The 24,346-nt window shown below is 43.7% G+C and overlaps 1 protein-coding gene across 6 annotated transcripts in view; it reads left to right on the plus strand.

The window, feature by feature from the left end:
- Window positions 1-6,978: 6,978 nt before the first annotated feature.
- The window catches only part of Acbd5 (acyl-CoA binding domain containing 5), a 46,389-nt gene continuing 29,021 nt past the window's right edge, over window positions 6,979-24,346 (plus strand). For 2 of the 6 annotated variants that reach the window (XM_045149197.1, XM_045149194.1), the window contains exons 1-4: window positions 8,213-8,242; window positions 8,423-8,591; window positions 17,733-17,853; window positions 23,863-23,935. In XM_045149197.1, the coding sequence (XP_045005132.1) occupies window positions 8,228-8,242; window positions 8,423-8,591; window positions 17,733-17,853; window positions 23,863-23,935 (378 nt within the window). In that variant the 5' untranslated portion in view covers window positions 8,213-8,227. Of the gene's footprint in view, window positions 7,103-7,827; window positions 7,893-8,123; window positions 8,243-8,422; window positions 8,592-17,732; window positions 17,854-23,862; window positions 23,936-24,346 lie in introns of those variants that run through there. The other 4 variants (XM_045149193.1, XM_045149195.1, XM_045149196.1 and 1 more) reach the window with 4 other exon arrangements.

Raw genomic sequence — 24,346 nt, forward strand, 5'->3', positions numbered from 1 at the left:
CCACCACTAACAGTTCACAATTCAAAGAGAAATCTATGGGGCAATATATGAGTTTTAGATACAGGTTAAGCATAACCATCTCCTTGAACAGTTATCGCTTCTTTCTTTTGTGTGTGCATATGTGTGTGTGTGTATGGTGCATACACACACGACTGTATGTGCCTATATGTGCCTCATGCATGTGTGCATGGAGACCAGAACATCAGATATCTCCATCCATTGTTAATCTGTGTGTTTCCTTAAGATGGATTCTCTCACTAATTCTGGAGCTTGCTGTTTTTAAGAGCCTTGGTGATTCTCTGGTCTGTACAGAATGTGTAGCCATGCCCATCTATTTAAGTAGATGCTGGAGAATTGAACTTAAGGGGTCTCAGACCTTCATGTATGTGCAGAAAGTGCTCTTGCCCAGTGAGCCCCTCATTCTTCATTTCTTTCTTTCTTTTTTTTGGTTTTTGGAGGTGGGGTCTTGCTGTACTCCAGGCTGACCTGGAATTCACTATGTATTCTCAGGCTGGCCTAGAACTCATGACCATCCTCCTAACTCTGCCAGCCCTCCTTCCTTTACCTCCATAATGGAGGAATTAAAGGTGTGTGCTACTATACATGGACATTTTTTTTCTCTCTTCTCTTTTATTTTTATTATCATTATTATTATTAATATTATTTTGGTTTTTTGAGGTAGGGTCTCACTCTGGCCCAGGCTGACCTGGAATTCACTATGTAATCTCAAGGTGGCCTCAAACTCATGGTGATCCTCCTACCTCTGCCTCTGCTGGGATTAAAGGTGTGCACCACCATGGCCGGCTCTCTTATTTTTTTATTTTTATTTTTAATTTTTTTTATTTTAATTTTTTTAAAAATTTATTTATTTGAGAGCGACAGACACAGAGAGAAAGACAGATAGAGGGAGAGAGAGAGAATGGGCGCGCCAGGGCTTCCAGCCTCTGCAAACGAACTCCAGACGCGTGCGCCCCTTGTGCATCTGGCTAACGTGGGACCTGGGGAACCGACCCTTGAACCGGAGTCCTTAGGCTTCACAGGCAAGCGCTTAACCACTAAGCCATCTCTCCAGCCCATTTTTTTATTTTTAAATTATTTGTTTGCAAAGAGAGAGAGTGTGTGTGAGAGAGAATGGATGTGACAAGGCCACTATCCACTGCAAAAGAACTTGAGATATATGCACCTTTTTGTTCATTTGGCTTCAACTGGGTACTGGAGAATCCAACCCATCTCATTAGGCATTGCAGACAAGCACCTTGACCATTGAGACATCTCTTTTTTTCTCTTAAAATATTTTAATTTAATTTTATTTATTAGAAAAAGAGAGAGAGAGAGAGAGGAGGCAGATAGAGAGAATGGGTATGCCAGGGCCTCCAGCCACAGGAAACTCCAGATGCACGCACCACCTTGTGCATGTGGCTTACATGGGTACAGGGGAATCAAACTGTTAGGTCAGGACAGGCTCCCAAAATGGAGTCACCAAGGACAGCAGGATGGTAACAGAGACTCATCCACATTCCTCAAGAAATGTCCAGCCACTAACCCTTCCTTGCCTAACAATGCCCCCAGATCTTGCTTTCCTGCCTCCTGATCTCGTAAGTGGCCTGCTCACTGTTCTGGTCTTACACCCTAGCTATTTGAAATGGCTAATGCAAAGAACAAATGAGTTCTTTTACTTCCTCGCCTTCCCCCAACTGAAGAAGCCCTACAAAGCCCACTGTCTGGAAACTCAGGTTGGCTGTGTGCCTCTCTCGAGTGTCAGCCCTGGCAGCTCCTGTTTTTCCAAAATAAAAGCTTTTATCTTTGCCTCAGAATGGTTTGTGTGGTCTTAGTCACTCCTGAACCTTATAGGATCCTGGGTCTGTAGACTTTGCAGGCAAGTACCTTAACCTTAATTGCTAAGCCATCTCCCCACCCCTCTTTTTTCTTTTTAAATATGTTTATTTGAGAAAGATTAAGATGGGACAGGAAGAAAGAGGGTGTCCAGCCATTGCAAACAAACTTTATATGCATGTGCTCCTTTATGACTCTGGCTTTACATGGGTCCTGGGGAATCAGACCTTGGTCTTCAGGCTTTGCAAGTAAGCACCTTGAACTGCTGAGTCATCTCTCCAGCCCTTTTATAATTTCTTTATGGTAAAAACAGCAAAAGCTGGGTGTGGTGGTGCACGCCTTTAATCCCAGCACTGGGAGGCAGAGGTAGGATGATCATCATGAGTTCGAGGCCACCCTGAGAATACAGAGTGAATTCCAGGTCAACCTGTGCTAGAGTGAGACTCTACCTCAAAACAAAACAAAACAAAAACAACAAACCCATCAAATTTCTTTCTTCTGTCTTTTTGAAAAATATACATGAACAAGACATAGTCATTCTACTATGTTATATCAAACTAGAACTTCTTACATTTATCTAACCATAACTGTAAAACCATTACTCAAACTACCAGGTCTCCCTTCTACTCCTAACACTATTCTCTGGTAATTATTCTACTTTCAACTTATTATTATTGGGGGTATCACTCTAGCCCAGGTTGACCTGGAATTCAGTATGTCATCTCCGGGTGGCCTCAAACTCATGGTGATCCTCCTACCTTTGCTTCCCCAGTGCTGGGTCTAAAGGCATGTGCTACCATGCCCAACTTCAACTTTTTAAAAGAAAAGAAATTATTTATTTATTTGAGAAAGAGAAAGGGAGGGAAGAGAGAGAGAGAGAGAGAGAGAGAGAGAGAGAGAGAGAGAGAGAGAGAGAGAGAAAGTGTGTGTGAAAGAGAATGGGCATGCCAGGGCCTCCAGCCACTGCAGACAAACTCCACATATATGCAGGCCTCTGTGCATCTGGCTTACATGGGTACTGGGGAATTGAGCCTCACACCAGGGTCCTTAGAGTTCACAGTCAAGGGCTTAACTGCTAAGCCACAGTCCTATTTTTATTTGTTAAAATATTTTTATTTATTTATATGAAAAAGAGGGAGAGAGAGGCAGAGAGTGAGAGAGTGTACGAGTGCAGCAGGGCCTTCTGTCACCGCTAGTAAACTCCAGATGCACGTGCCACGTTGTACATCTGGCTTTATGTGAGCACTGGGGAATTGAACCTGGGCTGTCAGGCTTTGCAAGCAAGCGCCTTTAACCAGTTAGCAATCTCTCCAGCCTGAGACTAACTTTTCTTTTCTTTTTTTTTTTTTAATTTTTTTATTTGAGAGCGACAGACACAGAGAGAAAGACAGATAGAGGGAGAGAGAGAGAATGGGCGCGCCAGGGCTTCCAGCCTCTGCAAACAAACTCCAGACGCGTGCGCCCCCTTGTGCATCTGGCTAACATGGGACCTGGGGAACCGAGCCTCGAACCGGGGTCCTTAGGCTTCACAGGCAAGCGCTTAACCGCTAAGCCATCTCTCTAGCCCATTTTTCTTTTTTTTTGAGGCAAAATTTCACTCTAGTCAAGGCTGACCTGGAACTCACTCTAGCCCCAAGCTGGCCTCAAATTCAGAGATACTTGCACCTCTGCTTCCTGAGTGCCACCACACCCAAAAAGGTTTTAAAAACATTTATTTTTTTAGCTGGGCGTGGTGGCGCATGCCTTTAATCCCAGCACTTGGGAGGTAGACGTAGGAGGATCGCTGAGAGTTCGAGGCCACCCTGAGACTCCATAGTGAATTCCAGGTAAGCCTGGGCTAGAGTGAGATCCTACCTTAAAAAACCCAAAAAACCACAAAACATTTTTGTGTTTATTTATTTATTTATTTAATTTACTTGAGAGAGAGAGAGAGAGGCAGAAAGAGGGAGAAAGAGACACCGAGAGAATAGGCGTGCCAAGGCATCCAGTCACTGCAAACCAACTCCAGATGCATGTGCCAACTTGGGCATCTGGCTTACATGAGTCCTGGGGAATTGAACCTGGGTCCTTTGGCTTTGCAGACAACTGTCTTAACTGCTAAGCCATCTCTCTAGCCCTTTAAAAAATTATTTATTTGAGAGAGAGAAACAGAGAGAGAGAGAGAGAGAGAGAGAGAGAGAGAGAGAGAGAGAGAGGGGGAGAGGGAGAGAGAGAATGGATTCGCCAGGTCCTCTATCTAATCATTGCAACCAAACTCTAGACGCATGTACCACCATGTGCATCTGGCCTACATGGGTCCTGCGGAAATCAAACCTGGGTCCTTTGGCTTTGCAGGTAAGTGCCTTAGCTTTCAAGCCATCTCTCCAGTCTGTTTTTTTTTTTTTTTTTTTTTTCTTCGAGGTAGGGTTTCTGGCACAGGCTGACCTGGAATTAACTATGTAATCTCAGGGTGGCCTTAGACTCATGGTGATCCTCCTACCTCTGCCTCCTGAGTGCTGGGATTAAAGGTGTGTAGCACCATATCCGGTTCTTTTTTTTTTTTTTTTTTGTGGTAGGGTCTTGCTCTAGCCCCAGCTGATAGGGAATTCACTATGTAGTCTCAGGGTGGCCTTGAACTCACAGTGATTCTCCTACCTCTGCCTCCTGAGTGCTGGGACCAAAGGTATGTGCCATCACACACAGCTACAAGTTTTTTTTTTTTTTTACTTGAGAGAGTAGGGTCCAGCACTAGCCCCAGCTGACCTGGAATTCAATATGTACTCTCAGGGTGGCCTCACAGTGATCCTCATACCTGTGTGTGCTGGGAGTAAAGGTGACTGCTACCATGCCTGGTGAAAGCTTTTTATTGTTTGCTTTTTCGATTTTTTTGTTTTACTCTAGCCCAGGCTGACCTGGTACTCATTCTGTTGTCACAGGCTGGCACAGAACTCACAGCAGTCCTCCATTCTCTGACTGCTGAGTGCTGGTATTAAAGGCGTGTGCATTACCACACATTAGCAGAAAATATTTTTTGGTTTGACTGACTCTTGGCTCTGCTAAATTGTTGGACCTTGGGCAAGTTGATATATGTCTTAGTTTCTTCATAAACACCTTACAGAGTTTTTTAAATAAGCTACATGCTTGCCAAATATCAGCCACTCATTAGCAATGTTTATTACGTGAATGGTACTCTACCTTCCATACACATGACCTCAAAGTTAGTAAGCACCAGCGGCAAGAAATAAGACTTCAGTTCTCTGATTCCAGTCCAGTCATACTGAGGCAGGACAGTCATTTAAGATAGAGGTGACAGAATGAAGAGTTGGCCCAGTGGATAAGGTGCTTGCCTGAAAAGCCTAATGACTTAGGTTTGATTCCCCAGTACCCATGTAAAGCCAAATGTATAGTGTGGCTCATGTGACTGGAGTTCATTTGTAGTGGCTGGAGACCCTGGTGTGTCCATTCTCTTTCTCTTTTTCTTTTTCTGCATAAATAAATACAAATATTAAAAGAAATAGAGGTGACATGTTCTCGTTCAGAGTTCAGACCTCCCTTTATCTTTCCCTTGAGGCATGATAGAAAGATAGAGAGAATTATGGACACATTAAAAAGAAAAGCCCAAGCCAGGTGTGGTGGCGCACGCCTTTAATCCCAGTACTTGGGAGGCAGAGATGATAGGAAGATCACCTCCGAAAACCAAAAAAAAAAAAAAAGAAAGAAAGAAAAGAAAGAAAAAAGAAAAAGAAAGAAAAAAAAGGAAAGCCCCTCACCAAGTAATCTGGTTGAAGCCACTTGCCTGCTAAGAATAAGGAATTCTAGTACAATTAATTCCCCCCCTTTTCTTTTCTCCTTTCTTCTTTCTTTTCTTCTTTCTTTCTTTCTTTCTTTCTTTCTTTCTTTTTTTGAGGTATCTCACTCCAGCCCAGGCTGACCTGGAATTCAGTCAGTAGTCTCAGGGTGGCCTCGAAGTGATGGCAATCTGTTGCAGTTAGGTTCGCATTGCTGGTAGAAATCACCTAACCAAGAGCAGCTTGTGGGAAAAAGTGGTTTATTTTGGCTTACAGGCTCAAGGAGAAGCTCCAGGATGGCAGGGAAAAACGACGGCATGAGCAGAGGGTGGACATCACCCCCTGGCCGACATAAGGTGAACCTAGCAACAGGAGAGTGTGCCAAACACTGGCATGGGGAAACTGGCTATAATACTTATAAGCCCACCCCCCAAAATACACTCCCTCCAGGAGTCATTAATTCCCAAATCTCCATCAGCTGGGAACCTAGCATTCAGAACACCTAAGTTTATGGGGGACACTTGAATCAAACCACCAAAAAAAAGATAACAGGGTGTTGGGAGTGGTGGCTCATGCCTTTACTGCCAGCACTTAGGAGGCAGAAGTAGGAGGATCCCTGTGAGTTTGAGGCCAGTCTGAGAGTACATAGTGAATTCCAGGTCAGCCTGGGCCAAAGACCCTTCCTAGAAAAACTGAAGGGGGGAAGGGGAAGAAAGAAAAATAGGGGCTGGAGAAATTGTTCAGCTGTTAAAGGCAGCTAGTTGTTTGCATAGCCTGATTGTATAGGTTTGATTCCCCAGTATCCAATAAAAGCCAGATGCACAATGTGGCACATGTGTCTGGAGTCCACTCGCAGTGGCAGAATGCCCTGGCATTCCTTAGTGTGGATTACCACATCCCGCTTCTTTATTTTTATCTTATTGAAAAATATTTTTAGGAGCTGGAGAAATGGCAGTCTTCAAAACCTGGGTCTTTTTTTTTTTTTTTTTTTTCCGAGGTAGGGTCTCACTCTACTCCAAGCTGACCTGGAATTCACTATGTAGTGTCAGGGTAGCTTCGAGAACTCACAGCGATCTTCTTACCTCTGCCTCCCAAGTGCTGGGATTAAAGACGTGCGCCACCACGCCGGGCTGTGAAATCTGGGAACATATGAGTAAAGATTCCCTGTGCCCTAAGGGGCACTGCTTCGTCTGCACTGCCCCACAATATCCAGTTGAGTTTTCTGCTTCCAGGGGTGACACCACCAATTCACTTTCAGAGAGGCCACGGGGCGTGCAGACACTTCGCACAGGGCAACCCAGCAGGAAAAGGAGGGTTTTCCGCCAATCAGGAGCGTAGGCTCTACAGAGCAGCGCAGCCGGAACAGGAGGGAGTAACTCAGGCTGAGAAGAGGAAGCGCGGGGAGGACTACATTTCCCACGAGCCCACGGGGTAGGGCGAGGGGCAGGCGTCGGAGACATCACCGGACAGGCCTTCCCCGGCATTTGGCTACCGTATCCAAGGTAAATGCCGGCACCGTTGTTCCAAGGGAAGAGTAACTTACGCTCCGCAAACTAGATTTGTACTAGTAGCCTCTCCTAACCCATCCTAAACCGACAAGAACGACGCTTCCAACCCGGCGTCTTTTAGGGACCCAGGACCCCACCTCCATCCCCGTGACACCTCCTCCGCCCCCTCCTCTCCCGGCCATTGGGGAAGCTTTCCAAATGCGAAAGGATCTGGGATTTGTGCTGCAAAGGTGCAGGTCCAGGCTCTCCCACCCGAGGCCGCCTCGTTCGTCCTTCCTCACATCTAGTCTATGAAAGCGGGCAACAGCAGTAGGCTGTGCCTGGCTCCCGGGGCTTGACGAAATGGGTGATGAGGTGGGGCGACCACTCCTCTCCTTCGCTGCTCCTGATGTCCCGTCCCGAGCTGTCGCAGACTTGCGGGCCAGGCGCTGCCGAGCATCTTCATCCTCGTCCCTAACCCTTCCTTCTACCCCTTGGCGTGCTAGGACGTGTGCGGCAGGCGAGGTGACGCGCCTTCCCTAGGCCACAGAACTTACGTGGTAAAGATGTGTGTCGCAGCGAACTGTTTACGAGCCACGACCTTCCTCAGGCTTTTGAGTCTAGCGGGCGTGCGTTGGGGGGCCGCGGATGCTTTTTGAGCCCGGCGGCCCCCCGTAGCTCGGCTTGGGTGGCCGGGGGTGGGAGGGGGTGGTGGTGACAGCGCAGAATCCAGTGGCGTCAGCAGCGCGCGGACGCGGACACTTTGGTCCAGCGTCCGGCGACCCCGCTGGGATAAAATGAATAAGTAAATAAATAAGTAAAAAGAAGTACCGGGCTCTCGTGGACCTCAGCAGGTCCTCTGTCCCTCCCCCCTCCCCCCCCCCCCCCCCCCCCCGGGCCCAGGTCCTAACGACGTGCAGGGCGCTCAGGTCGCGCGCGTACCCGCGGCGGGTGGGTGGGGTTTGCGGCCCGGCGGCGGCTCCCCGGTGCCTGCGGGGCGGGGCTGCGGGGAGGGCGCCCACCGACCGCCGACCCGGCCGGCATGGGGGGTGTGGCTGCTCGGCCTCGGCCTGCAGGCTGCGCGTGGCAGCGAGGGTCCGCGACTGCCGGTGGCCTGACCCCCGGGGCCTGCCGCTAGAGATGCTCTTCCTGTCGGTGAGTTGTTTTTCTGCCCGTCTTGGGCCTTGGTCACGCCTCCCCTGGGATGGAGAAGGAACCAGGTCGTGTGGGTTGTTGTTGGCCTTGATAGGGCAGAGCAAAGGGGAAATGACCTGCTCCCGGGCCGCCTCCCTTTGGGGCATAGTAATCTGCGGCTGCGCTCGGTCGCTGTTCCAGTTTCATGCAGGCACCTGGGAAAGCTGGTGTTGCGGCTGCTGCCTGATTCCCGCCGACAGACCTTGGGACCGGGGCCGCCGCTGGCAGCTGGACATGGCGGACACCAGGTCGGTGCACGAAACCAGGTTTGAGGCGGCCGTGAAGGTGATCCAGAGTTTGCCGAAAAATGGTACGTGCAACCACGCTCCGTCTTGAAAGCTTCTGCTTTCCTTAGCCTACTTTTCTCAGCGTTGAAAAGGAGTGTAATTAAAAGGCTGTTATTGAATGTCAATTAATTATCTGCTGAGATTTCAGGCCAGAGAGCTTGCATTCAACTTTGAAATAGTTTTTATATCCTTGAAAGCAGGTATGTTCACTCAGTCACTGCGGATTTGTATTTGGGTGTTTAAAAAAATGTCTGGGGTAAGATGCCTGGTACTACCAAGTGAAAGTGTATAACTTGAAGCCTTTTGAAACTTTTTTTCTTTTTCTTTTTCTTGTGTATGGTCTCACCCTAGCCCAGGTTGACCTGGAATTCACTATGACTCGAACTCACAGAGAACCTCCTACCTCAGCCTCCCAAGTGCTGGGATTATAGGCGTGGGCCACCAAGCCTGGCTTTTTGAAACTTTTGATGAGAAGGAAGAGAAAGCATAAAACAACTATATTCATGTGTAAAATGACATATTTTGACTGTGTTTTTTGAAAATCGATATAGCTAGACTTGACTCCATTATACACACACACACACACACACACACACACACACACACTTTTTTTTTTTTTTTTTTTGTTTTTGTTTTTCGAGGTAGGGTCTCACTCTAACCTAGGCTGACCTGGAATTCACTATGGAGTCTCAGGGTGGCCTCGAACTCACAGCGATCCTCCTACCTCTGCCTCCCAGTGCTGGGATTAAAGGCGTGTGCCACCACACCCAGCTTATATATTTTTTTACATTATAGTTATTAAAAAAAATTCATGTACCTGGGCGTGGTGGTGCACGTCTTTAACCCCAGCATTCTGGAGGCAGAGGTAGGAGGATTGCCATGATTTTGAGGCTAGCCTGAGACTACATAGTGAATTCCAGGTCAGTCTGGGCTAGAGCCAGACCCTATCTCAACCCCCCTCCCCGAAAAAAAGATGAGGAAAAACTTATGTAAATTAAAATTGTATTTATATAACATTTAAGAATTTATTGCCAGCTTGGCACACACCTGTAATTCCAGTGATTGGGAAACTAAGTTAGGAAGATAGTTAATTGAAGGCCAGCCTGGGCTATTATATATATCAAATTCCAGGTCTTGTTTACAAAATAAAACAAGGATCTATTGCAAAACTATGATAAATCCCCTTCTCTCTCCCTTTTTTGGGGGGGTTTCTTTGAGGCAGGGTCTTACTCTAGCTCAAGCTGACCTGGAATTCACTGTGTATTCCAGGATGGCCTCAAACTCAGGGTGATCCTCCTACCGCTGCCTCCCAAATGCTGGGATTAAAGGCATGTGCCACCATGCCCAACTTCAACTTTTTAAATCTTGAGCACCACTTCACTGGGCTCAAGATAAACCTCTTAAAAGGCAATGGTGAGGGCTGAGGGTAGGTTGTGCTCAATGGTACAGTGCTTGGCCAAGGTGCTAGGTTTGTCCTCAGCATTGCCAAATAAAAAAAAAAAAGCCAGGTTTGGTGGTGCATGCCTTTAATCCCAGCACTTGGAAGGTGGAAGTAGGAGGTAGGAGGATCACCATGAGTTTAAGGCCACCCTGAGACTACAGAGTGAGTTCCAGGTCGGCCTGTGCTAGAGTGAGACCCTACCTTGAAAAACTTAAAAAAGAAAAAAAAAAAACAAAACAAAACAAAGTATGGGAGGCCAGGGGCTTAAGGGTTCAGTGGCAAAGTGGGTGCTTAGCATACTTGAAGCTCCCAGTCTCATTTCTAGTACAAAACAAACAAGAAAAGGGCAAAAAGGCACTTGTGGTAGATAACATTTAGTGTACTGTTCTGAAGCTAAATTGATATTAACTGAACTACAAGTTTGCTATAATGAATTATTGAATAGTTTTTTTTTTTTGAAGTTAGTCTCATTCTAGCCCAGGCTGACCTGGAACTCTGTAGTTCTAGGCTGGCCTGGAATTCACAGTGATCCTCCTTTGTCTGTCTCCCAAGTGGTGGGATTAAAGACATGTGCTACCCCATCCAGTATTATATGGTTTTTAATACTTTTTACCCTTGTTTTTGAGACAGGGTCTCAGTGTATAGCCTTGTCTGCTTTGGAACTTGCTGGGTAGCATAGGCTGCCTTCAAGCAAATCATTATGGTTCCTGCCTCTGCCACCCAAGAGCTGGGACTTGGGTTTGTGCCACTGTACCTAGTTTATAATTCTTTATTTTCTTATAATTTATTTATTTTAAGCAGCATTAGGGATTGAGCCTTGGACCTTGAACACACTAAGCAAGTGCTGTACCATTTAGTTACATTTTCCAGCTCTATGGTGCTATTTTTAATTGTTTGGCTTTGAATTATTTTGCAATAAGCTCTTGTACCTTTTTGTTTTTTATTGCTTAATCTTTATGTAAGGCCTAAGGTAATAATCCTGCAGTCTGTCTTTCACAGAATCTTAGCCTTTAGACATATAAATGCTTCAGATAGTATTTCAAACACTTACATTACATCTTATATATATATATGTTGTATGCACCTTGAGGAAAAATAAATAGTCCTAGTACCTTATACACAGTACAGTCAATAAGTAAATAAAGTAAATTTATGTATTTGAGAGAGAAAGAAAGAGGCAGATAGGGAGAATGGCCATGCCAGGCCCTCTAGCCATTGCAAACTCCAGACTCATGTGCCACCTTATGCATCTGGCTTGTGTAGGTACTGGGAATTAAATCTAGGTCTTTAGGCTTTGCAGGCAGTTGCCTTGACCACTAAGTCATCTCTCAAGCCCCTACTTTCAGGGTTTTTTTAATGCATTATAATGCAGATATCATTCACCTAAGTCAGTAAACTAAAACACTAAAAAAAAAAAAAAAAAAGAAAAAGAAATTCAAAACATTTATTTCCAGGTGTTGTGGCGCATGCCTTTAATCCCAGTACTCTGCAGGCAGAGGTAGAAGGATTGCTGTGAGATCAAGGCCACCCTGAGATTACATAGTGAATTCCAGGTCAGCCTGTGCTAAAGTGAAACTCTACCTAGAAAAACAAAACAAAACAACAAAAAGAAATTTCTTTTAGAAAGGGAGAGAATCAGTACACTAGGGCTGCCTGCTACTTCATATGAACTGCAATGCACACACTGTTTTGTGCGATTGGCTTTATGTGGGTACTGGGGAATTGAACCTGGGATGGCAGGCTTTATAAGCAGCTGAGACATCTCTTGTCCTTCCCCCAAATTTTTCTTTCTTTCTTTCTTTCTTTCTTTCTTTCTTTCTTTCTTTCTTTCTTTCTTTCTTTCTTTGAGAGCGACACACACAGAGAGAAAGACAGATAGAGGGAGAGAGAGAATGGGCGCGCCAGGGCTTCCAGCCTCTGCAAATGAACTCCAGACGCGTGCGCCCCCTTGTGCATCTGGCTAACGTGGGACCTGGGGAACCAAGCCTTGAACTGGAGTCCTTAGGCTTCACAGGCAAGCGCTTAACTGCTAAGCCATCTCTCCAGCCCCCAAATTTTTCTTTCTGAGATGGGAAAGGAACCCCTTCTGCCCCCCTACTCCCCTGCTGTGATTGGAACAGGGATCAGGCAGCAGATTGGCAAAGTTACTGCTACCAGGTGTCTGGTGTAAACCTCTTTGCCTCTCTGGTTGGCAAACCTGAGGCCACCAAGAGTTCTTTTCTTACCCAGGTGTGGTGGCACATGCCTTTAATCTCAGCGCTTGGGAGGCAGAGATAGGATCATTATGACTTTGAGGCCAGCCTGAGACTACATAGTAAATTCTGTGTCTGTCTGAGCTAAAGTGACACCCTAACTTGGGAAAAAAAAAAAAAGTCCTTCGAGTTCTTGTTGTATTCCCATTTAAATACATCCTGTTTGTTCACCTTTCACTGCCTGTCCATGCTCTTTGGGTGTATATATAGGGATGCAGAAAGAATTATATAGACTCAGGGTTTTTTTTGTTTTTTTTTTTTCCAAAGTAGGGTCTCTCTGTAGCCCAGGCTGACCTGTAATTCACTATGTAGTCTCAGGCTGGTCTCAGAGTCACAGTGATCCTCTTACTTTGGCCTCTGGAGTACTGGGATTAAAGGTGTGGGCCATCATGCCTGTCCCTTTAACCTTTTTTTGTTTTTTTCCTTTACTTTCTTTCTTTTTTTTTTTTTTTTTTTTACTTTATTAACAACTTCCATGACTATAAAAAATACCTATGGTAATACCCTCCCTCCCCCCACTTTCCCCTGTGAAACTCCATCATAACCCCTCCTCATCTCCACCAGTCTCTCTTTTACTTTTGATGTCATGATCTTTTCCTCCTCTTATGATGGTCTTATGCAGGTAGTGTCAGGCACTGTGAGGCCATGGATAACCAGGCCATTTTTTTTTTCTTAATATTTATTTGTAAGGAGAGAGAATGAATGTGCATGCCAGGGCCTTTTGTCACTGCAAATGAAGCCCAGATGCATGTGCCCCCTTGTGCATCTGGCTTATGTGGGTCCTGGGGAATTGAGCCTCAAACTAGGGTCCTTAGGCTTCACACAGGCAAGTGCTTAACTACTAAGCCATCTCTCCAGCCCTATTTTTAACTTTTCTTAAAAAATTATTTATTTATTCATTTGAGAGCGACAGACACAGAGAGAAAGACAGATAGAGGGAGAGAGAGAGAATGGGCGCGCCAGGGCTTCCAGCCTCTGCAAACGAACTCCAGATGCGTGCGCCCGCCTTGTGCATCTGGCTAACGTGGGACCTGGGGAACTGAGCCTCGAACTGGGGTCCATAGGCTTCACAGGCAAGTGCTTAACCACTAAGCCATCTCTCCAGCCCTATTTTTAACTTTTTATTTATTTATTTTTTTTGTTTTTCGAGGTAGGGTCTCACTCTAGCCCAGGCTGACCTGGAATTCACTATGGAGTCTCAGGGTGGCCTTGAACTCACGGCGATCCTCCTACCTCTGCCTCCCAAGTGCTGGGATTAAAGGCATGCGCCGCCATGCCCGGCTCCTATTTTTAACTTTTAATTGACATAGTTATAGATATTAAAACCATGATAATTCCCTCCCCACCCCCATTTTCCCCATCAGATCCACCCTCCATTGAATCCCTTCTTTTTCCCAATTTCTATTTCAGTGTCATCATTTTTTTTTCCTGCTATTATGAAGGTCTTATGTAGGTAGTGTCAGGCACTGTGAAGTCATGGATATCCAGGCCATTTTGTGTCTAGAAGATTGCATTGTGAGCAGTCCCACTCTTCCTTGGCTCTTACATTCTTTCCACCACGTCTTCTTCAATGAACCCTGAGTCTTGGAGGGTGTGAGAGAGAGATCTCAGTGCTGAACACTCCCCTGTCACTATTTCTCAACCTTACAGTTACTCCTGAGTCACCCCAGTGGTTACCACCATCTGAAAAGAGACGTTTTTCTAATTAAAAGTGAGAGTAGCATTTATAAATGGGCATAAACATGAACATAAAAGTGCTTAGAAGACAGGCTGGTGGGATATGGATATGGAATATATATAATATTCTCCAGAGAACGGTAAGCATTATTTCCTGGGATTTATAACCTCCCCAGCCATAGACTTTTGATTATGATGTCAGTACCAATTAGAGAGCAGTTGGTTTCTTCCATAATAGACATACCACTATTGCACTAGCTGGTACATTTGACCTAGCTGGCCAATCTTAAGACTTGTAGGGTCCACTGCTGTTTAACACTTGATGACTTTTCTCTCCCAGAGGGCTGCATGCAACATAGCTCTTTCAAGCTTTCTGACAGTCAACAGGGAAAAGGTTTCTAGCTCAACTCCAGCTTGATTTCTCGTGACCCCCAAGCATGTGGAATCTTCAGCAGTAGGGTCTATCTAGTTCTGGTGGACAACCCGAGAGTCTTGGCAATGGCCTGTAATGTTCTATCAAACACTTTTTCAGTTGTCTCCTTTCAGTCATAAGGAGAGAGGCCAGTTACAAAGCTAACAACACACAAAGTAACCTAGTCAAGAGGTGGATATCTCTATATATATTTTTTTGAATTTTTTTTTTTGAGGTAGGGTCTCGCTCTAGCCCAGGTTGACTTGGAATTCACTATGGAGTCTCAGGGTGGCCTCGAACTCTCGGCGATCCTCCTACCTCTGCCTCCCAAGTGCTGGGATTAAAGGCGTGCGCCACCACGCCCGGCATATCTATATTTTTAGTCCTCATCTACATAAATAACAGCAATCTAATTAAAATATTGTATCCAATAAATATTGCTTACTATGCATATGTTATGTAGATAATTACTACTATAACTTTGGAGCTAATTATGCATTCTTGGCCAAGCCTGAAAAACCAGTCAACCTGTCTGAGTATAGTTTCGACACCTTTTAAAAACTATTAGCTGTTAGCTAGGTGTGGAACACATCTATAATCCCAGTACTCTGGATTTCTGTGAGTTCAAGACCAGCCTGGAACTACAAACTTCTAGGTCAGCCTGGGCTAAAGTGAGACCCTACCTCAAAAAAACAACAAAAAGTCATCATAGGTTTTTGTTTGTTTGTTTGTTTTTGAGGTAGGGTCTGTAGCCCAGTCTGACTTGCCTCTATGTAGTCTCAGAGTGGTCTCAAACTCGTGGTAATCTTCCTACCTCTGCCTCCTTTGGCTCCCGAGTGCTGGGATTAAAGGCCTGCACTACCATGCCCAGCTGGTCATAGCTTTTCTATTTTTTTTTTTTTTTTGAGGTGGGGTTTCACTCTAACTCAGGGTCATCTGGAATTAACTGTGTAGTCCAAGCTGGCCTTGGATTCACAGTAATCCTCCTACCTCTGCCTAACAGTTGCTATATAAATTATAAAATATCTTTATAGTTTTAATTTTTATAATTTTGTTTGTTAAAGTAACACACCTATTAAAATTTTCTTGAACACAGGTAAGTGAAAAGAGAAATAATAAATTGCATACTTAATGTCTAGAGATATTATCTTTTCATATTTTGTTTTATTTTAAACTCTACTTTTTAAAATTTTGGAGCTAGGGTCTGGCTATATAATCTAGGTTGGCCTGGAGCTCACTCTATAACCCAGGTTGGCCTTGAATTTGTGATTTTCCCAAGTGCTGGGATCTTAAGTATGTGATAAGTGTGTGTATATATATGTTTATTTTGTAAAAGTTGGTTCTTTTGTAAATGGTGCATTGAAATTTTTTTAAAAAATTTATTTGAGAGGGAGAGAAAATGGGTAAGCCAGGACCTCCAGCCTCTGCAAATGAACTCCAGATGCATGCACCACCTTATGCATCTGGTTTACGTGGTTCCTGGGGAACTGAACCTAGGTCCTTTGACTTTGCAGGAAAGCGCTTTAACTGCTAAGCCATATCTCCATATTGTTTGTTTGTTTGTTTTTCTAGTTAGGGTCTCACTCTAGCCCAGGCTGACCTGGAATTCACTGTGTCGTCTCAGGGTGGCCTCTAGCTCAAGGCACTACTACTTCTGCCTCCCAACTGCTGGGACTAAAGGCGTGTGCCACCATCCCTGGCTATTTTTTTAAATTATTTTTAATTTCTTTTTTTATTTATTTATTTGAGAGAGAAAGGAAGTGAATGGGCATGCCAGGGCCTCTAGCCACTAAAAATGCACTCCAGACATAAGTGCCACTTTGTGCATCTGGCTAGGTGTGGGTGCTGGGGAATCAAACCTGAGTCTTTTGGCTTTGCTGACAAATGCCTTCAGTGCTAAGTCTTCTCTCTAGCCCCAAATGGTGTTTTAAAATTGTTTTGTCCCCACCATTTTATAGTGGTTCTCAAGGAGAGAAGGCTTAGCAGTAAAAGTGCTTGTCTGCAAAGGCTAAAGACTCATGTTTGACTATCCAGGTCCCACATAAGCCAGATGCACAAGGTGATGTGAGCATGCAAGGTTGCACATGTGCACAAGATGGCACATGTCTGGAATTTGATTTTAGTGGCTAGAGGCCGTAGTGAACCAGTTCTTTCTATCTGATAAAAAATACAACAAAGCATGCCTTTAATCCCAGCACTCAGGAGGCAGAGGTAGGAGGATTGCTGTGAGTTCTAGGCCACCCTGAGACTACATAGTGAATTCCAGGTAGCCTGAGCTAGAGTGAGACCCTACCTAGGAAAACCAAAGGAAAAAAAAAAAGAATTATAAAAACTTCTTATGTCTCTCTGCACGCGCGTGCGTGCACGCACGCACACACGCACACACATTTTATTTATTTGTTTGCAAGCTGAGAGGGAGAGAATGGGTATGCTAGAGCCTTTTGCCACTCCAAACAAACTCCAGATGTATTTTGCACTTTGTGTATCTGCCTTTATTTGAGTACTAGGAAATTGAGTATGGGCTGGCAGTCTTTTCAAGCGATATCTATCTATATATAAATTTTTTTTGTTTTGGTTTCTTGAGGTAGGGTCTTGCTATGTCCCAGACTGACCTGGAATTCACTATGAAGTCTCAGGGTGGCCTCAAATTCATGTAATCTTCCTGCTTCTGCCTCCCAAGTGCTGGGATTAAAGGTGTGCACTACCATGCCTGGTTCCTATAGCTTTTTCAAAATATAATTTTTAGGGCTGTAGTTGTAAATTACTCTGTTATATATCATAATTTCTTATTATAAAATGCTAATTTTTTAATTCATTACTTTTACTGAGTATACAGTTTACAGCATTTGCTTATATAAGTTGAAAAGATTAAATATAAGTTAAAATTTCATGTGTTAGCTGGGTGTGGTGGCAGTACTTGGAAGGCAAAGGTAGGAGGATCACCATGAGTTCAAGGTCACCCCGAGACTACAGAGTAAATTCCAGGTTAGCCTGGGCTAGAGTGAGACCCTACCTTGAAAAACCAAAAAAATAAATAAATAAATAAATAAATTTAAAAAACTTCAAGTTTTTTGAAAAAATTACCATTATAACTTTGTTTTGTAAGGGAGAAATAAATTATCTAAAGTATGAACAAAATGTATCCTCATTGTGGTTTCTCATGCCTTTTATATCAACACCCAAGGATGCTTAAGCAGGGGGATTGCTGTGAGTTTGAGGCTAGGTTGGGCTACTGAGTTCCAGGCAAGGCTGAGCTTCAGTGTGAGATTCTATCTCAACGAAATATAAGATCACTACTAGTATGGTGTGGCTGAGGTAATACATCCATACACTATCAGTCGTGTTCCCCTAGTGATATGTATTTAACATGTGTTTCTAATAGGATCATTCCAGCCTACAAATGAAATGATGCTCAAGTTTTATAGCTTCTATAAACAGGCGACTGAAGGACCCTGCAAACATTCAAGGCCTGCATTCTGGGATCCTATTGGAAGATACAAATGGTAATTTTATTTATCATACTAAGAAAAAATGTTTATGATTTATTCTCATACTTACATGGTAAATATATTAATTTCATATATAAAATGTCCTGGGCTAGAGAGATGCCTTACTAGTTTTGGTGCTTGCCTGCAAAGCCAAACGACCCAGGTTCAATTCCCCAGACTTACATAAGCCAGATGCACAAGGTGGCACATGCGTCTGGTGTTCTTTTACAGTGGCTGGATGCCCAGGCATGCCTATTCTCTTTCTCTCTCTGCTTTTTTCTCTCAAATAAGTAAATAAATAAAAATAAAACATTTTAAAATGTCCTAGGTACTGAAAAAAATAATATTTTTTTTTGAGGCAGGATCTCACTAGGCTAGGTTGTCCTGAAGCTCACTCCATAGCCCAGGGTAGCCTGAGACTCACAGTGATCTTCCTACCTCAGCCTTAAGAGTGCTGGCATGAAGGGCATGTACCACTGTGCTGGCTTGCATATAATATAATGTTTATCCTGTCATGTTCCCCTTATACAATTTTGTACATGCAGGACAATCTTGGGGAAGATAGGAAAAAGCTAAAACCAAGAGGAGTGGGTGCTTCAAATATTTTCAACTAATCTTTCCATTTATGAAGGTTTTTAAAAAGATTTATTTATATTTATTTATTAGAGATAGGGGTTGAGGAGAGAATGGGCACACCAGGGCCTTTAGCCACTGCAGCCAAACTGCAGATGCATGCGCCACCATGTACATCTGGCTTACATGGGACCTGGAGAATTGAACCTGAGTCCTTAGGCTTTGCAGGCATGCACCTTAACCCCTAAGCCTTCTCTCCAGCCCCCATTTACACAGTTTTTGTCTATTTTTAGCAGAGTGACTCCAAACTAAAAGAACAAACCAGGAATAATGGTGCAACTCTAATTCTAGCATTCTGAGATGGAGGTAGGAGGACCTGGAGTTCAAGGCCAGCTTGAGATCCATGAGACCCTATCTCAAAACCAAAAACGTTGGATATGTCGCACATGCCTTTAATCCCAGCACTTAGGAGACTGAGGTAGGAGAACCACTATGAGTTCAAGGCCTAGCCTAAAGAGTGAGACTGAGTCAAAGACACAAACCCCAACAAAAACCTACTTTCTTTAAAAAAAATAAAACAAAACAACCAAAACATAAAAACCACTTTCTTTTCTCCTTGTCTTTTTTTTTTTGATTGATTGATTGATTGATTTTTATTTATTTATTAATTAGAGACAGAGAGAGAGAGAGGGAGAATGGGAACACCTGGGCCTCCAGCCACTGCAAACGAACTCCAGATGCATGTGTCACCATGTGCATCTGGCTTACATGGGACCTGGAAAATCGAACCTGGTCCTTAAACTTCCCAGGCATGTGCCTTAACTGCTAAGCCATCTTTCCAGTCCTCATAGTCTCTTTTTAACTGTCAAGAAAAATAATGACTCCTGTGTGTCAGGTTACATTGTTTGTTTTGAGACTTTAAGATAATATGTAATTAGGAATAATTGCACATTAACTTTTATCTAAACCGTCACTCCTGACCCACTGTCTGTACTTGAATGGGAGTTTGATTTTCTCTCTCTCTCTCTTTTATTTTTTTTTTAATCATATTCCTTCTTTGAGTGGCTTTTTATTTCTTTTGTTTTTTTTTTCCCTACTATTTTTTAAAAAAAATTTTTTTTTGTTCATTTTTATTTATTTATTTGAGAGTGACAGAGAGAGAGAGAGAGAGAGAGAAGCAGATAGAGAGAGAGAGAGAGAGAGAGAGAATGGGTGTGCCAGGGCTTCCAGCCACTGCAAACGAACTCCAGATGCATGCACCCCCTTGTGCATCTGGCTAACGTGGGTCCTGGGGAATCAAGCCTCGAACCGGGGTCCTTAGGCTTCACAGGCAAGCGCTTAACCACTAAGCCATCTCTCCAGCCCCTTCCCTACTATTTTTATATTTATTTATTTATTTGTTTTTTCAAGGTAGAGTCTTGCTCTAGCTCAGGCTGAACTAGAATTCATATGTAATCTCAGAGTGTCCTCGAACTCATGGCAATCCTCCTACCTCTGCCTCCCAAGTGCTGGGATTAAAGGCATGCATCACCACACCTGGCACATATTCCTTCTTATTTGTATCAAAACTCAAAAGAGGATTTAGTTTTGTATCTGTATTTAAGTCAAGTGCTATTATTATTTTCTTTCTTTCTTTCTTTTTTTTTTGGGTTTTTCAAAGTAGGGTCTCACTCTGGCCCAGGCTGGCCTGGAATTCATTATGTAGTCTCAGGGTGGCCTCAAACTCACAGCAATCCTCCTACCTCTGCTGGGTTTAAAGGCATGTGCCACCATGCCCAGCTTGTTTTTGTTTTATTGAGGTAGGTTCTTACTCTAGCCCAGACTGACCTGCTATTCATTATGTATATTCAGGGTGGCATTGAACTCATGGTGATCCTCCTGCCTCTGCATCCCAAGTGCTGGGATTAAAGGTGTGCCCCAACATGCCTGTCTGATTTATTTTTTTTTTCTATATATTTTTTAATTTCATTTTTTTCTTTTTTGTCACATTTTTAATTGAAAACTTCATGATTGTAAAAAATATCCCATGGTAATTCCCTCCCTCCCCCCACTTTCCCCTTTGAAACTCCACTGTCCATCATATCCCCCACTGTCTCACTCAGTCTCTCTTTTATTTTGATATCATGATCTTTTCCTCCTTATTATGATGGTTTTGTGTAGGTAGTGTCAGACACTGTGAGGTCATGGATATCCAGGCCATTTTGTGTCTGGAGGAGCACGTTGTAAGTAGTCCTATCCTTCCTTTGGCTCTTAAATTCTTTGCGCCACCTCTTCCACAATGGACCCTGAGCCATGGACGATGTGATAGAGATATTGCAGTGCTGAGCACTCCACTGTCACTTCTCAGCACCATGCTGCCTTCTGAGTCATCCCAAGGTTACTGCCATCTGAAAAGAGAAGGTTCTCTAACCAAAAGTGAGAGTAGCATTACTATATGAGTATGAACATTAAGAGAAGTGCTTATTGGTCAGTTTGGTGAGCAGAGTATATACTTTTAGCCAGATAGCAGCAGACGTTACACCCCTAGGGCTCATGACTACCCCTGTTGTAGGTTTTCAGTATCAGGGATATATTCCTTCACTCAGTCTCTTCCCCTAACCTCACTTAGGCCTTTTCACCCATGTTAATCTGTTCTTCTACTTACATATATACAATCTATTCTTTCTTTCAATCCTTCTCTATTTCAAGTAAATAAATAAGAGGTAAGAGGATTGCTCTATGTTCCATACCTGTCTGCGCTAAAGTGAGACCCTACCTCAAAAAAGTAGAATGAAAAACAGGAAAAAGGGGTTGTGGAGATGGCTCAGCAATTAAGGTGCTTGCCAGCAAAGTCAAAAGACCCAGGTTTTAGGGCTGGAGAGATGGCTTAGCGGTTAAGCGCTTGCCTGTGAAGGCTAAGGACCCCGGTTCGAGGCTCGGTTCCCCAGGTCCCACGTTAGCCAGATGCACAAAGGGGCACACGCGTCTGGAGTTCGTTTGCAGAGGCTGGAAGCCCTGGTGCGCCCATTCTCTCTCTCTCCCTCTATCTGTCTTTCTCTCTGTGTCTGTCGCTCTCAAATAAATAAATAAATAATTTAAAAAAAAAAAGACCCAGGTTTTATTCCTAAGTACCTACATAAAGCCAGATGCATATGGTGGCACATACCTCTGGAGTTCATTTGCAATGGCTAGAGGCCCTGGTACACCCATTCTCTTATCTGCCTCTTTCTTTCTCTCTCTCTCTCTTTTTTTTTTCGAATAAATAAATGCAATATTGAAAAAAGAAACAGGAAAAAAGCCAATAAAATTTCTTTATCCTAAATTGAAAGTAACGTATTTCCTTATTATCTCTTTATGAATTGTCATAAAGTAATAGGTTAAGTGAAATTACTGTCATTTAATCAGTCTTTTGTTGTTTGTTCATTTGTTTGCTTGTTTATTTATTTATTTATGGTAGAATCTTGCTCTAGCCAAGGCTGAACTGAAACCTTCTCTGTCATCTCAGGCTGGCCTCAAATTCACAGCAATCTTCCTACTTCTGCCTCCCAAGTGCTAGGTTTAAAGGCATGTGCCACTACTCCTGGCTCTTAAAAATTATTTTTTAAACAAATTTATTTTATTTATTTATTTGAGAAGGAGAGAGAAAGGTACAGATAGAAGAAGAGAGAATGGGTGTGCCAGGGCCTCTAGCCACTACAAAGGAACTCCAGACACATGTGTCACCTTGTACATCTGGCTTTATGGGTACTGGGGAATTAAACCCAGGTCCTTATGCTTCACAGGCTGCTGGAGAGATAGCTCAGTGGTTAAAGTGGTTTCCTGCAAAACCTAAGGACTCATGTTTGACTCTCTAGGTCCCATGTAAGGTAGATGCAGTGACTCAAGCATGCAAGGTTACACGTGTACACAAGGGGGTGCCCTTCTTGAGTTTGATTGCAGTGGTTGGAGTCCATGGCATGCCAATTCATTTTCTTTCTTTCTCTCTCTCTCTTGCATTAAAAAAAAAAAAGAAGAAGAAAATTACTTTTAAGCCTGGCATGGTGGTACACACCTTTAATCCCAGTACTTGGGAGACAGAGGTAGGAGGATCCTGTGAGTTCAAGGCCACCCTGAGACTACATTGTGTACATAAAGACTACCTCACTCCAGACCAGGTGACCTAGAATTTACTATGTAGTCTCAGGGTGGCCTTGAACTTACAGCGATCCTCCTGCCTCAGCCTTCCAAGTGTTTGGAATTGTAGGCATAAGCTACCATGCCCAGTTTGAAAATCTAGAATTGGGCTGAGGAGGTCCTCTGTGGTTAAAGGTGCTTGCTGGCCTGGGTTCAACTCCCACACCTAAAGCCAGCTGTATAAAGTGGCATATAGACCGGAAGTTGCTTTGTAACTATAAGAGGTACTGATATGCCCATTCTCTTTATATTTCTAATCACAGATTTAAAAAAAAATTTTTTTTGTTGTTGGTGGTGTTTTGAGGTTGGGTCTCACTCTACCCCAGGCTGACCTGGAATTTACTGTGTTGTCTCAGGGTGACTTGAATTCATAGTGATCTTACCTCTGCCTCCCAAGTTCTGGGATTAAAGGTGTACACTATCATGCCCAGCTTTCTTTTTAAAAATATTTTAAGGTGTTTTTATTTATTTATTTATTTGAGGGGGGTGGAGGGAAAAAATGGGCATTCTAGGGCCTCTAGCCACTGCAAAAGAACTCCAGATACATGTGCCCCCTTGTGCATCTGGCTTATGTGGGTCCTGGAGAATTGAACCGAGATCCTTTGGCTTTGCAGGCAAACTCCTTAACTGCTAAGCCATCTCTCCAGCCCTTAAAAATATTTTGTTTATTTGCGAGAGAGAGAGAGAGAGAGAGGGAGGGAGAGAATGGGTGTTCCAGGGCCTCTAGCCACTGCAAATGAACTCCATTCATTGCATGTGCCACTTTATACATCTGGCTTTCATGGGTTCTGGGGAATTGAACGAACCTGAGTCCTGAAGCTTCATAAACAAGCTCCTTAACCGCTAAGCCATCTCTCTAGCCCAAATATTCTTTTAAAAAAGAAAATCTGGTTGAGTGTGGTGGTGCACACCTTTAATCACAGCACTTTGGAGGCAGAGGTAGAAGGATTGCCATGAGCTCAAGGCCAGGCTGAAACTACATAGTGAATTCCAGGTCAGCCTGGGCTAGAGTGAAACTGTACCTTGAAAAAAAAATCTGTTTGGGCCTAGTGGTGCACACCTTTAATCCCAGCATTTAGGAACAGAGTAGGATTGCAGTGAATTCAAGGCCACCCTGAGACTACATTGTGAATTCCAGGTCAGCCTGGGCTAGAGTGAGCCTGTACCTCAAAAAACAAAACAACACACGTGCGCGCGCGCACACACACACACACATACACACACACACACACACAAAGAAAGAAAGAAGGACGGAAAAGAAAATCTCGAATATTTATGTCATCATTTTTTCATTTCCAGGGATGCTTGGAGTTCCTTGGGTGATATGACCAAAGAAGAAGCTATGATTGCATATGTAGAAGAAATGAAAAAGGTGGGGCAGTAATTTATAATTGAGAATATTCAAAGTAATTTACTTTTCTGGAGGGTAGTATTGGGGATTGAACTATGGACTTTTTGCATCTAGATACCTACTCTATTACTGAACTAACATCTGTAGCCCAGTTTTTATTTACTTATTTAAGGGGGGAGGGCAGATACAGAGAGAAAAAACACACCAGGGCCTCTAGCCACTGCAAACCAACTCCAGATGCATGTGCTACCTTGTGCATCTGGCTTATGTGAGTACTGGGGAATCAAACCTGGGTTCTTAGGCTTTGCAGGCAATCACCTTAACTGCTGCACCATTTCTATAGTCTCCCCCTTTTAGTAAAAAAAAAAAAAAAAACAAACCAAAAACTATTTACTTGTGTGTGTGTGCATGTATACATGCATGTGCATCTGT

This window comes from Jaculus jaculus, chromosome 5 (genome assembly GCF_020740685.1).
Source record: "Jaculus jaculus isolate mJacJac1 chromosome 5, mJacJac1.mat.Y.cur, whole genome shotgun sequence".
NCBI classification, from domain to species: Eukaryota; Metazoa; Chordata; class Mammalia; order Rodentia; family Dipodidae; genus Jaculus; species Jaculus jaculus.